The following is a 19,006-nucleotide window of genomic DNA, read 5'->3' on the forward strand; positions in this document are numbered from 1 at the left end:
CAACTTGTTAATAACAAGATGAACAGATAGACTTGCAAATATAATGCCAGAAAGGAAAACAAATTATTTTTTTTGCCAGTTTCTGTTTTTATATATCCTGGAATTTGCACAGCTAAATGGAGAAATTACAGAAAATCTTTCCTGACATTCGAGCCCATCTTTTAAAGAATTAAAAGATCAGTTATTCTTCATTTACCTGAAAACAGTGTTGCTAACAAAAAAAGAATGTGAAAATTACTCAAGTTAAACTTAAATTATACAATTATAATTTTTTCATTGTACATCAGAATAGCTAGCATATTGATTCTTTAAATGATTTTTTTTATTGAAGCGGTTAAAGGTTTACATGTTGTTTTTTTAAAAAAAATCCTAGTGAATCCATTGTAAAGGTCCCATTTGAAAGGTTCTAACTCAGCAAGTGCCAGTCAAGATGAATCCTCAAAACCTTAAAGTTAAACCTTCCAGTTCCTTTGCCTGCCCTCTCACTGACCTTGTTTCCTCCCACTTGTGGCCAGAAAGCTCCAGATAGGAAACACAGAGCTAGGACATCTAGGGATGTGGGAAAACGTTTCATGTGAAAAACGGTTACTTTTCATTTGGCCATTTTCACTGTTAAATATTTTTCTTTTGAAATATAAGCTCTTGCCTCCAACACAAGAGAATATATTATATCATACAATGTATGCACTAGAGAAATTAAGGTGACTGCCAGAAGACAGCACCACTTAAACAGCAAATAGTCTTTAATTGGTGTGAACTTGATGAAGACCTAAGGGTTGGGAGATAAGCCAGGAAGGCTAGTTGACGTTTGATAAGACTCTCACTTGGGAGACATAAAGCAGATGTTTATTATTTTTTCCATTAACCTTAAATATCCAGGAAGTCAAAGACACACGCACACATATCTTGTCTTTTTTTCTCTTTTTATTAATGATTTATAAGATTTTAATATTACAGGAGTATAACGCCACCCCACACACCACCAAAGTTCTGTGTGTCACCCCCACCCAACCCCACCCTCAGCAACCACCATAGTTCTCATAAAATCTTTCATTTATTTGTTTGTTTATTTGTTTATTTTATTGCGGGATTAATGTTTTTACATTTGATAGTAAATACAATAGTTTGTACATGCATAACATTTCTCAGTTTTCCACATAGCAGTACAACCCCCACTAGGTCCTCTGTCATTCTTTTTGGACCTGTACCCCCCCCCACCCGATAGTCTTTTCCTTTGGTGCAATACACCAACAGTTCTCATAAAATATTAGAAACAGTTTGGTAACTGTTTTTTTTTTCCAAGTTCATGTTTCAGTTCTTCATATTCCATATATGAGCACAACCACCCCATAGTTGTCTTTCCTGTCTAACTATTTCACTAGGCTTATAAATATGGAAAGAGACGGAACCTAAAACCTAAAATTAATTTAGGGGTCATATACACATTTTAGCCTGTATGGTATTTTCATTAAATATTTGATAGCAGGAGTTGGAAAACTTGACTTTCTAGGGCAAATTCAGATCCTCCTACCCTACTCCATCCACCCTATTTTGGTAAACAGCAAAAACCTGCAAACATGGCCCACAAAGTCAAAAATATTCTGTTGAACCCTTTACAGAAAAAGCTAGCTGATCTTTGCTTTCCTGTAGTGTCCACTGAAAAGGACTATTACAGTTGACAGAACAGTAACCCTTATATCTTAGGAAAAGTCGACAAGGTGCAATCCTGTTTGTGACTTTATCTTTTTACTTTGAAAACAAAATTTGATATCAGATTACTAGAGGAGAATCATTATCCATCACACTGTTGTCCAAACTGGTAGACCTACCTCTTGCTTTTGCATTTTTATATGTATACAAAACAGTATGCATTTCCTATTTGTTTTGACTCTTATTTCTGGAACTAGGCAATGTATAAGAGAGTTAAAACTATTTTGCTTGCATATTTTAGTTTTATATTTCTAAGGAAGAAAGGTAGGAAGGCAGGAAAGAAAAGGAAAGAGACAGAGAGAGAGAGAGAGAGAGAGAGAGAGAGAGAAGGAAATAGGAAATGCTCTTTAAGTGGCAATATTTAAGGAGTGTGGGAGTTTCTGATGGTTTAGGATACTGTTTCCCTCTAGGTGCATGAAGATGGGGTTAAGGATCTAAAAGCTAAAGGAGGAGCTATGACTGAGATGAGAATTCCTTGGGAATAACCCTGGGTGGTCATTCCTCCCCTGTCCACCCTCCTGACAAGGTTGTGTGTGACTTTTGTTCTCCCTTAGCAGAAGCCTCTTCAAAGGTAGCAAGTGTCAAACAGTTGTTAAAGGGCCTCTTTCCACACCTCAGAAACTGTGAACTCCTGGGGCTGGGTTGGGATGTCTTGACTTGTCTGACTCTCCTGGACAGAACTCCCCTCTCTCTCCCTATCCCTCTCCCTCTCTCAGTCTCCCTCTCTCTGTCTCCCTCTTTTCCTCTCCTCAAGCCTAGAAAACATTTTTGTCATGTTTGGATTGACTTTCTGATAGAATTTCAATTTCCCTAAACTAGATAGGAACCATTTGCAGCTTGCTAGAATTTAATGCTCTAATCTTATCAGTTCTCTCCTTGTGTGCCAAAGTCAAGTTTAAAGAGCCAGGTTTGCATGCCTCCTCAGCAGGACGCCCTCTGAGAAAGCAGTAGAATCATGGAAAAATAAAAATTTGCATTCCACACTTGCTTCCCACCACCCCCCAAATTATTATACTAACTTTTTGAAAAATCTCAGTAGTTCCCTCTGGGCCTTCTACCCTAGGCCTCTGTCTAGGTCATTTTGCAGTTGTGGCCATCACCAGTTATTGGGAGGATCACAACCTGTTTTAGAATTGGAACATTGGCCTACATTCTAGGAAAACTTAGTGAAAAGCTAAATTCACACTGGTGTGGCTTCCCTCAGTGGGCAGTGGGATGAGGAAGTTGTTGAACAAACTTGTATGATTGTCTCCTTTGCCGTGGCATGCCTGTGGATTTAAATTTGTAGTACAGCATTTCTCTATGATATAAAAAGCATCATAGTCCAGACTAATTCAAAGAATGTTCAAGGAACAAGACCTTGCTCCATTCTTGGAAATGTTAAAAAAAAAAAGAAAAGAAAAACTCTTTATACATATAAATAAATCTTGGGAAGCATATTGAGCAAAAAAGCAAAGAAAATTAGAGAATATGAGATCCAGACTTTAAAAAGATACTTCCTTAAATATCTCCAAGAGCTTATTTTGTTAAAGTTTTTAGTATCAGTATTAGTCTGCTGTAAGAATAGACAGCATCTTGCAAGAGGCACAAGTGCTAGGATTTAGAGCGAGAGAAGAGAGTACCAGTTCCCTGCTCTGAAGAGCTACCACAGTGGGTGCAAAGCAGGTGGTCTCTGACTGGAATGTCTTACAGCTGGGAGTTCATATGACACTCGGAAAGAAACCAATCCAGAAAGAGGGGCAAGTGAGCTCATAAACTAAAGTGCACCAGCTGTGACCGGACAGGGTGGCCAAGCCCTGAGCATAGCGTGGGCCAACACTGGGCAGTGGCGGTAGGAGGGATGCAGCCCTTCACAATCCCCATGGTCTCCTTCCTGGGGCTTCTCATCCTGTCCTCTTGTTTGCTTGCCAACTGCAGGTTCATCCCAGAGGCCTGGTCGGCCTGCACAGTCACCTGTGGTATGGGGACCCAGGTGCGAATAGTCAGGTGCCAGGTCCTCCTGTCTTTCTCCCAGTCTGTGGCTGACCTGCCTGTTGACGAATGTGAAGGGCCCAAGCCAGCATCCCAGCGTGCCTGTTATGCAGGACCATGCAACGGGGACGTTCCTGAGTTTAACCCAGAAGAGACTGATGGGCTCTTCGGTGGCCTGCAAGATTTTGATGAGCTCTATGACTGGGAGTATGAGGGGTTCACCAAGTGCTCCGAGTCATGTGGAGGAGGTAAGAAAGGGGGCATCTGGCTCAGATCCCTGCCACCATCTTGTCCTTTTTTTTTTCCTTCTTGTATCCCCTCTCCTTGCATGCAACTCTGTCACATGCCTGCCTCTAGTCCAACAATGATAAGCAGAGGGTGGAAGGGGCTGTAAATGTGAAGCATACTCAATGCAACACAGATGTATTTCTCTTTGGAACTGAGTGGCTCTCAGGCTGTCTGCTGTGAGTGGCCAACTCCACTGATGCTTTTACTTTCACTTGTCAGTTCAATGTTTTGCAATATATTCTAGTCTTGCTAACTGAGAAAGAAAGTTGACACTGACCTGGCAATGCTCTCAACATTCAGGTTTATTTATCTATGACCTTGCCTCAGTGCATATGATACAAACCAAGATCCAAGATGACAAAAAGACTCTCTTTCCAAAAATAGGTTATATAGTTCCACTAATTTATTCAGTTGATTTCCCAAAGTAGTAACTATTTGCAAAAGATAAGAGAATATAAGGAACAATTAACCCCATGGCTGCCTAGAACTGAAAAGATGTTTAAAGATTAGTCTAAAGTCTGATCCCAGGCGCTATTTTACAAGTAAGAAAGCTAAGGTACAAAGAAAACAAATGACTTGTTCAAAATCGTGCAGCTAGTGAGTAACAGCTGGGACTAGGTTGAGTATTTATTTGTCTGCCTAGAGCCTTCCTATCATACCACATTTCTTTAAGCACACAGAGAATTCTTGAAGCTTTGTCACTATGCATACTATTTAACTAATGGATAATGTTTCCTTGCTTATTGACCTGGTTCCCTTAAGTATATTCCATGGTGATGACAGTAGATTCAGTGATTTTTTTTTTTTTTATCTCAAATGTTCTCAATAGGCTTGTAATAAGAGACAAAAGCATTTCAATCAATAGTTCTTCAAGAGTATGATCTTTTTGACCAATGTAGAAAATACATGGCGGTCAGGTGGTAGCGCAGTGGGTTAAGCACACATGGTGCCAAGCACAAGGACCAACATAAGGATCCCAGTTCGAGCCCCCGGCTCCCCACCTGCAGGGAAGTCGCTTCACAAGTGGTGAGGCAGGTCTGCAGATGTCTATCTTTCTCTTCCCCTCTCTGTCTTCCCCTCCACTCTCCATTTTTCTCTGTCCTATCCAACAACGACAACAATAATAACTACAACAATAATAAAACAACAAGGGCGACAAAAGGAGGGGAAAGCAAAATTAAGGTACAATCTGGGTTGTAAACAAAAAGAAATAAAATTAAACAGAAAGAAATACATTAGATTCCTGAAGCCATATTCTCCCATGTCTGTTCTCAAGAGAAAGTTATAGGTGAGGGAATGTTGGCTGATTTTGTGTCAAACTATTCACACAATCAGTAACTCCTCGGCATGTTAAAGTTCTTCATCCTCCCCCCACCCTACCCCCAATTTCTTAATTAACTGATATATTTGTACATTTCCCCAAACTGATTTCTAAACCATGACATTTTGGAAACTTTAAAAGATGCTATTATTATTGAGTTTGTAAGGTGCCTGTATTGTTCACATATCCTTGAAAAAGAATGAATAGTAGAATAAGTCGAAGATAACCAATTTTCTGTGTCAGGTATTTTCATAAGTATTTAATAGTTCCAACTTTGAGGTATTGTTTGTTTCTAAGTCATTCAATTTCAAACCACAGAATTCTGGAGTGTTTTACTGAAGAATCCTATTATTTTAAAACCTAAATTCTTCCATCTTATTCTGGAGGACAATTTCTTGGAACTAATATAATCTGTGTTTATATGATATTCTTCACTCACATTTAGGATATTTTTTCTTTCGTTCTTAATAAAGGAAGGGTGCTTAACAAGCCGTAGTGACCCTAATCCCAGGCAGAAGCTTGGGAAAGAAGATAAAAAGAGTATAGTCAGTGGCTATAGTTGCTTCTTTCTTTTCTTTTCTCTTTATTTCTTTTCTTTTTTCCTTTTGGCTACCAGGGTTATCATTGGGGCTTGGTGCCTGCATGATTAATCCATGGTTGTCACATTTTTCTATTTCTACTTTATTTTTTCTAATACAACACAGGAGAGTCTGTGTTTATTCTCGAGTTCCATGATCACCTGAAATGAGCAGTCATCATTTCTAGTATCAAGCAAATGTGCCTTGAAATAAAATCATTTATGGTCTATCAGTTGCTCTTCTCCATTGCAAGGCAAGCCTGAAACTATGAGCAGATGCAAAAATAGGTGCAGCAATGGAATATATAAATAATGTATATAAATATAAATAAAATATACAAATACCTTTAAGATTGCGACCATTCTACCCATCAACCGGTCATACAATTTGAAGTATAGAGAGTATATGATATGTTATTAACTTAGCATATTTTCAAAAGATATCAGTTTGAAAATAAAGTTTAGATGGTTGCTATATATTTGATCTCTGCTTTTAGGAACTGAGCATCTTTATGTAACAGAAATTATACGGCCTTTATATCTAAGGCAGGTTAAGGTTACTAGCATTTCTTAGATCCTAAACTGTCAACAATTATGCATACTTAAGTTCAGCTATGTTCCTATGCCAACGTAATATATTTATGCAAAAGAATGTTAGAGTTGAAAATTCCAAAGTGGTGAAAATATGTTTGAGTTACACGGTCCATATGATGGCCATACATACTAAAAAAATTATTTTGGTATATGGGATATATGTTTTGAAATCATTATTTGGCAGTAGCATTTTATTGTATTACCACCTTTGATCTTTCACCAAAATATAGCTCACAAGGTTAAATATATTTTTAATCATTCTTGCCAACCAAAAATACACAGGATTAACAGAGACATTTTAAATCAATTTTGGGTTATAGGGCCTGCCAGTTTAATTTTATTATTTCTGCAATCTCAAGAGATGAAATTGTATAGACATAGGAGTAACCTTTCACCCAAGAGAGGTAGCAACCAGAAGGAACTAGTTAGTAATTTAGGCTGTAGTTGGTGATTGCATTTTCCCAAGCTGTCATCAAAGATTATGTAACAATTGTACTATTCTGGGAGATATAAACAATGAAAATCCCATTTTCTGGAAGACTGAAAGTGAATCTAACCTGTTCAAATCTGTATCCCCTCATTGTAGTTTTCCATATGTGCACTAATAGGTGTGGTCAAGGAGGGTAGACTTCAGTATAATAATGAAGAACATCATTATACTGAACATCTAGAAGATAAAATCAGCATTAAAATCTAGTTGGGGAAGACCTAAAATTAATTTCAGCAAGAGTGAAAGGTGAAATACCTGTTGTTACGTATGTATTGTTGCCTTTCCCTTGAGTCCTCTCTCCTTGTGCTCCTGTCAAAAAGGGAAACTCAAAATTGTACAGTATTGTAAATTCCAAGTTAACATAAGAATAATAGGTTCCCGGAAACTGTAGCTCTCAAGCAAACTATGTATAATGTGACCAGGGCCTCAAATAATATCATTTCAATATCAGTAATAATCAATAATATCAGTTCAATATCATGATTTTTTTCCTCATTAATGTTATAACTAAATGATGACTGACAACTTTATTTCAAGACCTATGGCATCGCTTAAAGAGGTGTTCTTTGTTGACTTAAAATGTTCATCTAAAGGGGCTTGGTGATGGTGCACCCAGTTGAGCACACACATTGCCATGTGCAAAGACATAGGTTCAAGCCCCCAGGCCCCACCTGCAGGGAGAAAGCTTCAGGAGCAGTGAAGCAGAGTTGCAGGTGTCTTTCTTTCTCTCCTTCTTTCTATCTCCCCTTCCCTAGATTTCCTTCTGTCTCTACCCAATCAAATATTTTTCAAAAGTTAAAAAAAATACCCATCTAAATTCACATTAATGAATATGTAAAGGAAATAAACTTGATAAGCAAATTTCTCACGTACTGGCCTGATTTCCCTGAGGTCACACACTAGACTTCACATTGCTTTTTTGATTTTTTTTAGTTTTTTTTTTTTTTTTTACTATTTTATATTAGTGGTTTACAAGATTATAAAATGCTAGGAGTATAGTGCCACTCTACTTCCACCATCAAAGTTCTCTGTTGATACCCCCTAAACAATAACCAGTTCTCTTAACTGATGGGTTGACTATTCATTCTTTCAAGTTCATGCGCTTTAATTCCCTATATTCCACAAATTAGTGAAACAATCCTATACTTGTCCTTCACTTCCATCCTTACTTCATCAAACATAACTGCCTCTGTGCATTTTGCCCTCCCCAGCCCCCAGTATCATCTATTTTCAATTAAATAGTACTGCATTGAGTATATATAATTATTTATCCAGCCATCCATTGATGGGCATTTATGCTGGTTCCATATTTTAGATATTGTGAATAATGCAGCTGTGGACATGGGGGTGCCTTATTCCTTCAAATTAGTATTTTCATGTCTTCTGAATAAATGCCTAAGAATGTTATTGCTGGATCATAGGGTGTTTTTTTCCCAAAAATTATTTTAAATGATTATTTTTATCATATGTCTGGATTTCTAAATGTGACTTAGTTTTATCTTTTAAGTTTTTTTTCCAGTTTTTAATTTGTTATTAATAGTTGGTTGCAAATTTTTAAGATTACTGAATATAGTTCCACCTCAGGTCTATGGCCCCATCCTTCCACCTCCCCAAAATAGCCACCATAGTTCTCACAAAGTTTTAAAAACAAATTGTTTCCTTCTGTTTTGGTTTTTCCTTTTCTTCCTTTCTCTTCCTCCTCCTCCTCCTCCTCCTTCCTCCTCCTCCTCCTTCTTCCTTCCTTCCTTCCTTTCTTCTTCTTCTTCTTCTTCTTCTTCTTCTTCTTCTCCTTCTCCTTCTCCTTCTCCTTCTCCTCCTCCTTCTCCTTCTCCTCCCCTCCCCCTCCTCCCCTCCCCCTCCCCTCCCCCTCCCCCTCCCCCTCCCCTCCCCTCCCCCTCCCCCCTTCCCTTCCCCCTCCTCCTCCTCTTCTTATCAGCTCTCTAGATTCCACAAATGAGATTCCAAAGTTTGTGTGTATCAGCTCTCTAGATTCCACAAATGAGTGAAACTATCTGGAAGTTGTCATCTCTCTACTTATTTCACTAAGCATAATCACCTCTAGTTTCATCTATTTTGTCTGAAAGGGCATAATATTGTCTTTATGATTGCAGAGTAATATATATATATATCCTATAACTTCTTTATTCAGTCATCTGTAAGTGAGCAGACTGCTCTACTCCTTGGATATTATGAATAATGCAGCTATGAAGATAGAAATGCATATGTATTTGCATGCCCTTTGGATAAATGCCCAAGAGTGGTATTGTTTGGATCAGAAGGTAATTCCACTTTTATTTAGGGACTCTTCCAAAAGGACTGCACCAGTCTGCATTTCCACCAACAATGTAGCAGAATACCTTTTCTCCATAACCTTGACAGCATCTATCATTTCCTCTTCTGTTGTTGTAGGTCATTCTCAGTGGCATGAGATGGAATCTCAGTGTAGTTTTAATTTGCATTTTTCTAATGATAAGGGAAGTGGAGTGCTTTTTCATGTATGTGGGTCACATGTATCTCTTCTTTAGAAAACTGTCTATTTAGTTCTTAAATAGTCTTTTTTATTTTTTATCTTTATTTACTGGATACAGTCAGTCAGAAATCAAGAGGGAAGGGGGTGATAAAGAGGGAGAGACAGAGAGATGTCTATAGCTCTGTTTTACCACCTGTAAAAGCTTTCCCCCTGAGAGTGGGGGGAATGGGCTCGAACCCTGAGTCCTTGTGCAAGTGGGGACTAGGGGACTGAACCCAGGACCTTGTACATTGTAACATGTGCACTTAATCAAATGCACTACCACCAGGCCCTCTGTCTATTTAGTTCTTTGGTCCACTTTTTATTGTTATTATTATTTTTGTTGTTGTTGAGCTGTATCCGTTCTTTATAGATGCTTGATAGCAGTTACTTTTCAGATGTGTGATGTGAAAATATCTTCTCCAGTTTACTGGATTGCCTGGTTATCCTTGAGTAGTCTTCTTTCGATATGTAGAAGCTTTTTAGTTTGATGTAACCCCCTTTAATTAATCTTGTTTTCATTTCCCATACCCAGGGGGTTGAGTCTCCAAATATGTCTTTGATGTGAATATCCTATAATATTTTACTGTTTTCTTCTATGGATTTTAGAGTTTCTGGTCTAATATTCAGGTCTTTGACCCATTTTTATTTGATTTTGGTATATGGTATTAAGTGGTGGTATAGTTTTCACTTTTCTAAATGTCTAATTTTCTCAGCACCATTTGTTGAAGAGACCTTCTTTATCCCCACTGAATGGTTTTGGCCTCTTTGCCATATATTAGGAAGATATATATCTGTGGGCTTATTTGGGGGCTCTACTTTCTGTTTCATTAATACAAGTGTCGGTTTTGATGTTACTGCCATGCCATATTAATTACTACTGCTCTGCAGTATAAAATGAAGTTCTCAGAAATGGCTTGGCTGTTTATGGCTTTGTGGTTTCATATACATTTTTTGGACAAGTCATTCAATTTCTTTGAAAAATGGCAATGGGATCTTGATAAAAAAAATTGTGTTGAAACTATAGATTACTTTTGGTAGAATGACCATTTTAAAGAGGTTTACTTTTCCAATTCAGGAACAATGAATATTCTTCCCATTTCTTTTAGCAGTGTCCTATAGTTTTCCCTAAAAAAGTCCAGAGCTTTTTCTTTAGTTTTTTCCCATCATCCTAAGCCCCATGTAAAAATTGCTAAGGCAGCTGACCCTTATGGGGTTAAAACAGCATTGCCGAAGCTCTGATACATTGCTTTATAGTATGCCTGATTAGAATTTAGTAGCTCTACGATGTAATTTAATCTCAGCTTGCCAGCACCTTGGACAATGTGTTTTCTTATCTTGGCTATAATTATTGGCTTGGGCTAATGTAAATTTATGCTCTACATAGCTAAGGAAAAAAAAAAGATTACTTGGCTTTAGTTTCACACCTATATGTATGCGTAAGATTCATTTCACCAACCACTAAATTTGAGAGTTGTTACACTATAAGGACCCCTTTGCCTATCCCCCATTTTCCCTCCTTAGTCCCTTTAATAACCACCAGATTCTCACAGAGTCTGAGTTAGTTTTATTATTTATTTACAAATTTAAATAATAATTTATAATATTATTTTAAAAGTTTTATTTATTTATTTGCTAGGATTGAGAGAAAAAGGAGTAGACAGAATGGGAGAAATAGAGACACCGGCAGTACTGCTTCACTACTAGTGAGCTGACCTACCTTGCTGCTGTGGACTGGAGGTTTGAACCTGGATCTTTGCACATTGTTATATGTGTGCCTGACCCAGTGTATCACCACCTGGCCCCTGTTTCAGTTATTTGTATTTCATATATTTCAGTGAAAACTTCTAGTAATTGTCTTTTACTCAGCATAATCATGTCCAGTTTCATTGATTTTGTCCTGTAAATTGCAAGGCCATCTTCTTAATGGTCAAAATAGAAGCTCACTGACTGTATATTCCACAGATTCCTATACGGTCATCTGTCAGTGAGCTTTTAAGTTAATTCCATATTTTGGCTATTGTGAATAGTGCTACCATGAAAATAGGAGTGCATATATCTTTTTTTTTTTTAAAAATATTTACTTATTTATTAACATGTGAAGGGACCATCAATATGGTACTTGTCATTCCAGGGTTTGATCTCTAGACCTCATACTGTTAGATTCAATGGTCTAGCCATAGCAACAACTCCCAGGATGCAGCATATATCCTTTTAATTAGTGTTTTCATGTCCTTCAAATAAATACCTAGGCAAAGTACTACAGCATCATAAGACATTTCCATTTTAAAATAGTTTGTATTAACGAGATATTGTTTTACATTATTATAAGGCTTTAGGACAGTATCATACACATGTATGTGTTTGTCTCTTTTTGCATCCTTCTCATCATGTGTGATAGCCTTTCATATCCTTGGATTCTGACCATAGAAGAGAACTGGCTAAACGGGGAGGAGGGTGAAGGGTGGAAAGTGACTAGAGGACTGTGATGAAAAGGTATCAATGCTTTGGTGGTAGGGGTGGCATGATAACATGCATTTGAAGAGGTATGAAACAATGTTCTGTCCACATATACAGTGTTGTAAACCAAAGTTACCAAAATAAAAACAATATACAGTCCTGCTGAGAGGTTTGGGTGACTAGTATCAATAGGAAGCATTAGTCTGCTGATTACAGTGATAACTTCTTAGATGAATATAGTATAAACAGGACTGCAGCAAGAGGACAACAAGAGATAAATCCATTGTACTATGTTAGACAATAATTGACAAAACTATGTAGATAATAAAACAAGGAATGGGGCTAGCAAGATAGCTCATGTGTATAGTGCACTTGCTTTGTCATACACATGAGCCAGTTTCTTTTTTTCTTTTAATTTTTTTTATTTAGAAAAAGGAAACATTGACTAAACCATAGGATAAGAGGGGTAAACTTCACACATTCCCACCACCAGAACTCTGTATCCTATCCCCTCCCCTGATAGCTTTCCTATTCTTTATCCCTCTGGGAGTATGGACCCAAGGTCATTGTGGGGTGCAGAAGGTGGAAGGTCTGGCTTCTGTAATTGCTTCCCCGCTGAACATGGGTGTTGACAGGTCGATCCAAACTCCCAGCCTGCCTCTCTCTTTCCCTAGTGGGGAAAGGCTTTGGTGAAGCAGAGCTCCAGGACACATTGGTGGGGTTGTCTGTCCAGGGAGGTCTGGTCGATGAGCCAGTTTCTAATCTGTCTCTCGCTGTACTGAATGAAGCTGTGGTACTGTAATGTGTTTCTATTTCTGACTTTTTTTCTTTACTTTATTGGGGCATTAATGTTTTACAGTCTACAGAAAATACAGTAGTTTGTACATGCATAACATTTCCCAGTTTTCCACATAATAATACAACCCCCCCCACTAGGTCCTCTATCATCCTTTTCCAGGATCTGTACTCTCCCCCCAACCCACCTCAGAGTCTTTTACATTGGTGCAATACACCAACTTCAGTCCAAGTTCTATTTAGTGTTTCTCTTCTGATCTTGCTTTTCAATTTCTGCCTATGAGCGAGATCATGCCCTATTCATCCTTCCGTTTCTGACTTACCTCAGTTAACATGATTTTTTTAAGCTCCAACCAAGATGGGCTGAAAACAGTGAAATCACCATTTTTAATAGTTGAGTAGTATGCTTGTGACTTTTTATCTGGAAAAGTCAATCTGTAGTGGTGAGTCTCCGATTAAATAAATAAATAAATAAATAAATAAATAAATAAATAAGAAAGGCAGGAGAGAGATAGCATAGTAGATCAGCAAAAAGACTCATGCTTGAGGCCTCAAAGTCCCAGATTTAATCCCCTGCACCACCACATGCCAGAACTGAAGAGTACTCTGGCATCTCTCTCTCTCTCTCATTAAAAAAATAAAAATCTAATAATGATAGACAAGATTGTGGGATAATAGAAGTGCAGTTCCATACAGTTCCCACCACCAGAGTTCCATAGCCCCTCCCCTACATTAGAAGCTTCCCTATTCTTTATCCCTCTGAGAGTATGGACTCAGGATCACTATGGAATGCAGAAGGTGGAAGGTATGACTTCTGTAATTGCTTCTCTGCTGGACATGGTCGTTGGCAAGTAGATCCCTTCCCCCAGACTGTTTTATCTTTCTCTAGTGAGGCAGAGCTCTGGGGAGGTCAATCATTATGAAATCACTAATAAAAAAATAAAATAAAAATCTGTATGCCTTCTTCAAAGAGAGAAAGAAAATAACTTTTGTGGATTTGTTACATACCCTGCTTTCACTACTTACCAATATTTAACTACAAAGAAATAGCTTTAGATGTGTATATTCTATATATAGAGCTATGTGTCACTGAAATCAAATTAAGCATGTTCTGTTTCACCTCTCCCTTAAACACAAGTTTCTTAAAATGATTCCAGACAAATGTCTAGATTATTTGTAAAGATCTCCAGCAACGGGCTCTTTGTATTTTTCAGTGTAGGTGCAGTCAGTTATTAAAGCTCCAGTGCCAAGGCACTACCTTTCACAGCTACACCATTCATCAACTTGGCTCTGTATCCTTATCTTTAAAGTAAACATACAAATAATACTTACTTTAGTTAGGTAGTGGTACATCCAGCTGAGTGGACATGTTGCCATGTGCAAGGACTTTGGTTCAAGCCCTTAGTCCCTAACTGCATAAGGGAAGCTTCATGAACAGTAAAGTAGTGCTGCAGGTGTCTCTCTCTCTCTCTCTCTCTCTCCCTCTCCCTCTCCCTCTCCCTCTCTCTCTCTCTCCTCCTTATCTCCATCTCCCCTCTCAATTACTCTCTGTTCTATAAGATTACATAAATAAGTAAAAATAATACTTACCTCATGGGGTTTTGAGAGGATTGAGCCCATCAGATTCTTAACCTTCATAATAAACTAATAGTTTGCACCCTATGGATTTTAGCTCTTGTTATGTTGACTGTGAACAATAGAACAAAACATCAAGTCAATGCATTGCCTAGTGAAGTGATTCCCTGATCATCATTCTCTCTGTGAGGGACCCTGCATACTACCTAAGAAGACTTGTTAGATAACCTTAAGTCCATCACCATTCACACTCCTGTTTTACTAGCTCTAGGTCACAGGTTCATAGAGGCCACTGGGAAGATTGTTTCCCTGGATGTAGTCCTTATGCATCTTGCTCTCTTTCTGTATTCAACTCCCAAAGTTGCCCTCAGTCATTAAAGAAGTGAGTCAGAATCCAAGAGAGATTAGGGAAAAAAAAAAAAAAAAAAAAGAACTGGTCTTGACACAAGGAAGGCCCCAGGAGCACCAGCAGCTTGTGGAATGTTGGATGTAAAAACACAGCTCCTGGCCTCTCTTCCAAAGACAACAAGTCTCCTGTTGATTAAAAGATAATGTGTGAAGACCTTTTGTTGTCACCCCTTCCCCCTCCATCAAATTATCACATTTCAGCTTTCACATCTACATATCTTGGTGGCATTACATAAAGCATTCTGGCAGCTCTGGTAGCAGGACTGTCCTTTGGGGGTAGTTGCCCTCCTCAAGGGGAACGTTCACAGAGGCTCTGTGTGTGAGTACTTGCTCCAGATCCATTGATGCTTGACAGGATGAGCTATCCTGGGCTCTGAGCCACCCTCTCTGACATGCAGCAAAACTCCTAACAATCACAGGGGCCTCCCACTCCCATCAGCTGCCTTGTCTACACTTCATCGTCCCCCTACTCACCCCCAAAGTTTGCTCTCTCTCCTCTGACCTGACAGTGTGATTTGTACACAGGTATCCAGGAGGCTGTGGTAAGCTGCCTAAACAAACAGACCCGGGAGCCTGCTGAGGAGAACCTGTGCGTGGCCAGCCGCCGCCCCCCACAGCTCCTGCGCTCCTGCAGTTTGGATCCCTGCCCTGCAAGGTAAGAGGCCTGTTGCCGACCCTGCTCTCTTAGAACGTGTTCTGAATTGGGTGTGTTTGTCCCTGGGCAAGAATGTGTATCGTTCCTTCCCGGTGTTTTGAAAACCAATTAGCATCAGTTAAAACCTTTAGACAAATCCACTTAAATGTAATTGAAACCAGGGCTTAGGAATTCCAGCCCAGTGGTCACGCTCAGGGTCCAGAAGGCTTCATGCTTTGAAGCAAGCCCATGGCATGACTGGAATTGCACATGTCAGCCTGATTGCCCTGAAGGGGGACATGAACTGACTATAGACTTCATGCTATCTGTCACCTTTGAACCTGTGCCCCAAGCCCTCACACACCAGTAGTGGATTGGCTTGAATATTGCAGGGTGCAAAGGAACTGAAATATCTGGGTGAGGGGGTATAACTGACGCACCATGAAATCTGTGTATGCCCTGCATGCACGCTCTGGAGTGTGTGTTTCTGTGTGTTTGTCATCCCTCAGGCATAAAATTAATCAGGGCACTTCATTGTTCAGCCTTGCCTTGGTCTTATTATTACCCAATCTTGAGTCTTAGTTAATCAATCCAATCACTGCTTCAGTTCATAGAATTTTATGGTGCCTTGGGAGGCTTGCCTTCAGACACTTGCTTGGAGCAAGTTTCTGTAGAACTTAAGCCATCTCGTCTATGATTCTGGTTTCAAAGGAAGATATTTAAAGGACCAAAGTTAGACTTTCAAGTCTGCTGATGGAATGCAGAATGTTACAAGATAAGGGTGTATCTTAGACTTGGAGGGGAATATTGGTTTTGAAGGATGTTTATTCTGTTTCTGCAATGCATACCATGTGAGAAGCAATGTGCTGCTTTCAGGAATTAACAGCAATTTGCTGGTCAAGTTAATGCTGTTTGGCTTCTCAGTCAGCCAGATATCTTTCTTTGAGATATAGAAGGTATATATTACAGATTCTGTTAGAAGTCACTGGCCCCCAGTGACATTTGTCCCTTTGCTTACCTAAGTTGCTGTGTGTATTGGTCTGAATTGCATGCCTGGTGACCTCCTTCAAATGCAGGTGTGAAGAAAGAGAGACAGCAAGGCCAGATATTCTGAGACAACATGAAAACCAGTGAGCTACTGCTAGGAGCAGCACCCCATCCACGGGAGCTGCAGCCAGTAGAATAGAGCCAAGAACTGGACTAAGAAAAGCAAGGTCTCTGGTGGTGGTGGTGGGGGGGGATGGGGGCGTTGAGCACACATGTTACGAATCATAGTGACACAGGTTCAAGCCTATGAACCCCCTACCTGAGGGGGAAAGTTTTTGAGTGTTGTAGCTGTTTTTTTCCCTCTCTGTCAACCCCTTCTGCCTTTTGACTGCAGTCTTCTCATCTAGGAAATAAATAACAGAGTGGGCTCAGCGTATACCTCCAAAGGCCTTGGCCAACAAAACAGAAAGCCAGAATTCTTATTCAGGCTCTTTCACCCACAAGTTCTGTGGAAGTGGGCAGTGTCTTTCTCCTTTCTTTGTTCATGTTTGTAGAATGAACTGATTGAACTGGATGGTCTGAGATCACCATGATTCTGTTCAAACATCTCATGTCTTTTTTTTAAATTTCTTTATTGAGGGAATTAATGTTTTACATTAGACAGTAAATACAATAGTTCGTACATGCATAACACTTCTCAGTTTTCCACATAACAGTACAACCCCCACTAGGTTCTCTGTCATCCTTTTTGGACCTGTATTCTACTCCCAACCCACCCCAGAGTCTTTTACTTTGGTGCAATACGCCAATTCCAGTTCAGGTTCTACTTGAGTTTTCTCTTCTGATCTTATTTTTCAGCTTCTGCCTGAGAGTGAGATCATCCCATATTCATCCTTCTGTTTCTGACTTATTTCACTTAACATGAATTTTTCTTTTTGTTTAAATTTCTTTATTGGGGAATTAATATTTTATATTCAACAGTAAATACAATAGTACATGCATAACATTTCTCAGTCTTCCATATAACAATACAACCCCCACTAGGTTCTCTGTCATCCTTTTTGGACCTGTATTCTCCCCCCCCCCCCAGAGTCTTTTTACTTTGATGCAACATGCCAATTCCAGTTCAGGTTCTACTTGTGTTTTCTCTTCTGATCTTGTTTTTCAACTTCTGCCTGAGAACAAGATCATCCCATATTGTACCTTCTGTTTCTTTTTAAAAATACTTATTGATTTATTCCCTTTTGTTGCCCTTGTTGTTTTATTGTTGTAGTTATTATTGTTGTCATCATTACTGGACAGGACAGAGAGAAATGGAGAGAGGAGGGGAAGACAGAGAGGAGGAGAGAAAGACAGACACCTGCAGACCTGCTTTACCACCTGTGAAGCAACTCCCCTGAGAGGGGGGCGGGGGCTCAAACAGGGATCCTTACACTGGTTTTTGAGCTTTGTACCATCTGCACTTAACCCACTGCACTACTGCCCAACTCCCCATCCTTCTGTTTCTGACTTATTTCACTTAACATGAATTTTTCAAGGTCCATCCAAGATCTGCTGAAAACGGTGAAGTCACCATTTTTAATAGCTGAGTAGTAAGTATTCCATTGTATATATACACCAGAACTTGCTCAGCCACTCATCTGTTGTTAGACACCTGGGTTGCTTCCAGGTTTTGGCTATAACAAATTGTGCTGCTAAGAACATATGTGTACGCAGATCTTTTTGGATGGGTGTGTTGGGTTCCTTAGAATATATCCCCAGGATAGGAATTGCAGGATCATATGGTAGATCCATTTCTAGCCTTCCAAGAGTTCTCCAGACTATTCTCCACAGAGGTTGGACCAATTGACATCCCCACCGGCAGTGCAGGAGGGTTCCTTTGACCCCACAACCTCTCCAGCATTTGCTGCTATTACCTTTTCTGATGTATGACATTCTCAAAGGAGTGAAGTGTAGTATCTCATTGTTGTTTTCATTTTCATTTCTCTGACAATCAAAGACTTGGAGCATTTTTTCATGTGTTTCTCGGCCTTTTGGATCTCTTCTGTGGTGAATATTCTGTCCACATCCTCTACCCATTTTTGGATGGAGTTATTTGTTTTCTTGTTGTTGAGTTTGGCAAGATCTTTATATATTTTGGTTATTAGTCTCTTGTCTGATATATGGCATGTAAAGATCTTCTCCCATTCTGTAAGGGCTCTCTTGGTTTGGGTAGTGGTTTCTTTTGCTGTGAAGAAGTTTTTTAATTTGATGTAGTCCCATAGGTTTATGCTTGCCTTAGTCTTCTTTGTAATTGGATTCTTTTCATTGAAGATGTCTTTAAAATTTATGCAGAAAAGAGTTCTGCCAATATTTTCCTCTATGTATCTAATAGTTTCTGGTCTAACATTCAAGTCCTTGATCCACTTGGAATTTACATTTGTACTTGGTGAAAGAGAGTGGTTCAGTTTCATTCCTCTGCATGTTTCAACCCATTTTTTTCCAACACCATTTGTTGAAGAGACTCATCTTTCCCCATGTAATAGTCTGGGTGCCTTTGTCAAAGATTAGATGTCCATAGGTGTGGGGGCTTACTTCTGGGCTCTCAATTCTATTCCACTGGTCAGTGTGTCTATTCATGTTCCAGTACCAAGCAGTTTTGATTTCAATGACCCTATAATACAATTTGAGATCTGGGAGTGTGATGC

General features: G+C 39.2%; 1 protein-coding gene across 4 annotated transcripts in view; it reads left to right on the top strand.

Moving 5' to 3' along the window:
* Positions 1 to 19,006, top strand: part of ADAMTSL1 (ADAMTS like 1) — a 1,221,418-nt gene that overhangs the window by 980,292 nt on the left and 222,120 nt on the right. For all 4 annotated transcript variants that reach the window (XM_060199610.1, XM_060199611.1, XM_007535759.3 and 1 more), the window contains 2 exons: positions 3,628 to 3,929; positions 15,224 to 15,353. In XM_060199610.1, coding sequence (XP_060055593.1) covers positions 3,628 to 3,929; positions 15,224 to 15,353 — 432 coding nt within the window. The remainder of the gene's footprint in view (positions 1 to 3,627; positions 3,930 to 15,223; positions 15,354 to 19,006) is intronic.

This window comes from Erinaceus europaeus, chromosome 10, assembly GCF_950295315.1.
Source record: "Erinaceus europaeus chromosome 10, mEriEur2.1, whole genome shotgun sequence".
Lineage (NCBI taxonomy): Eukaryota > Metazoa > Chordata > Mammalia > Eulipotyphla > Erinaceidae > Erinaceus > Erinaceus europaeus.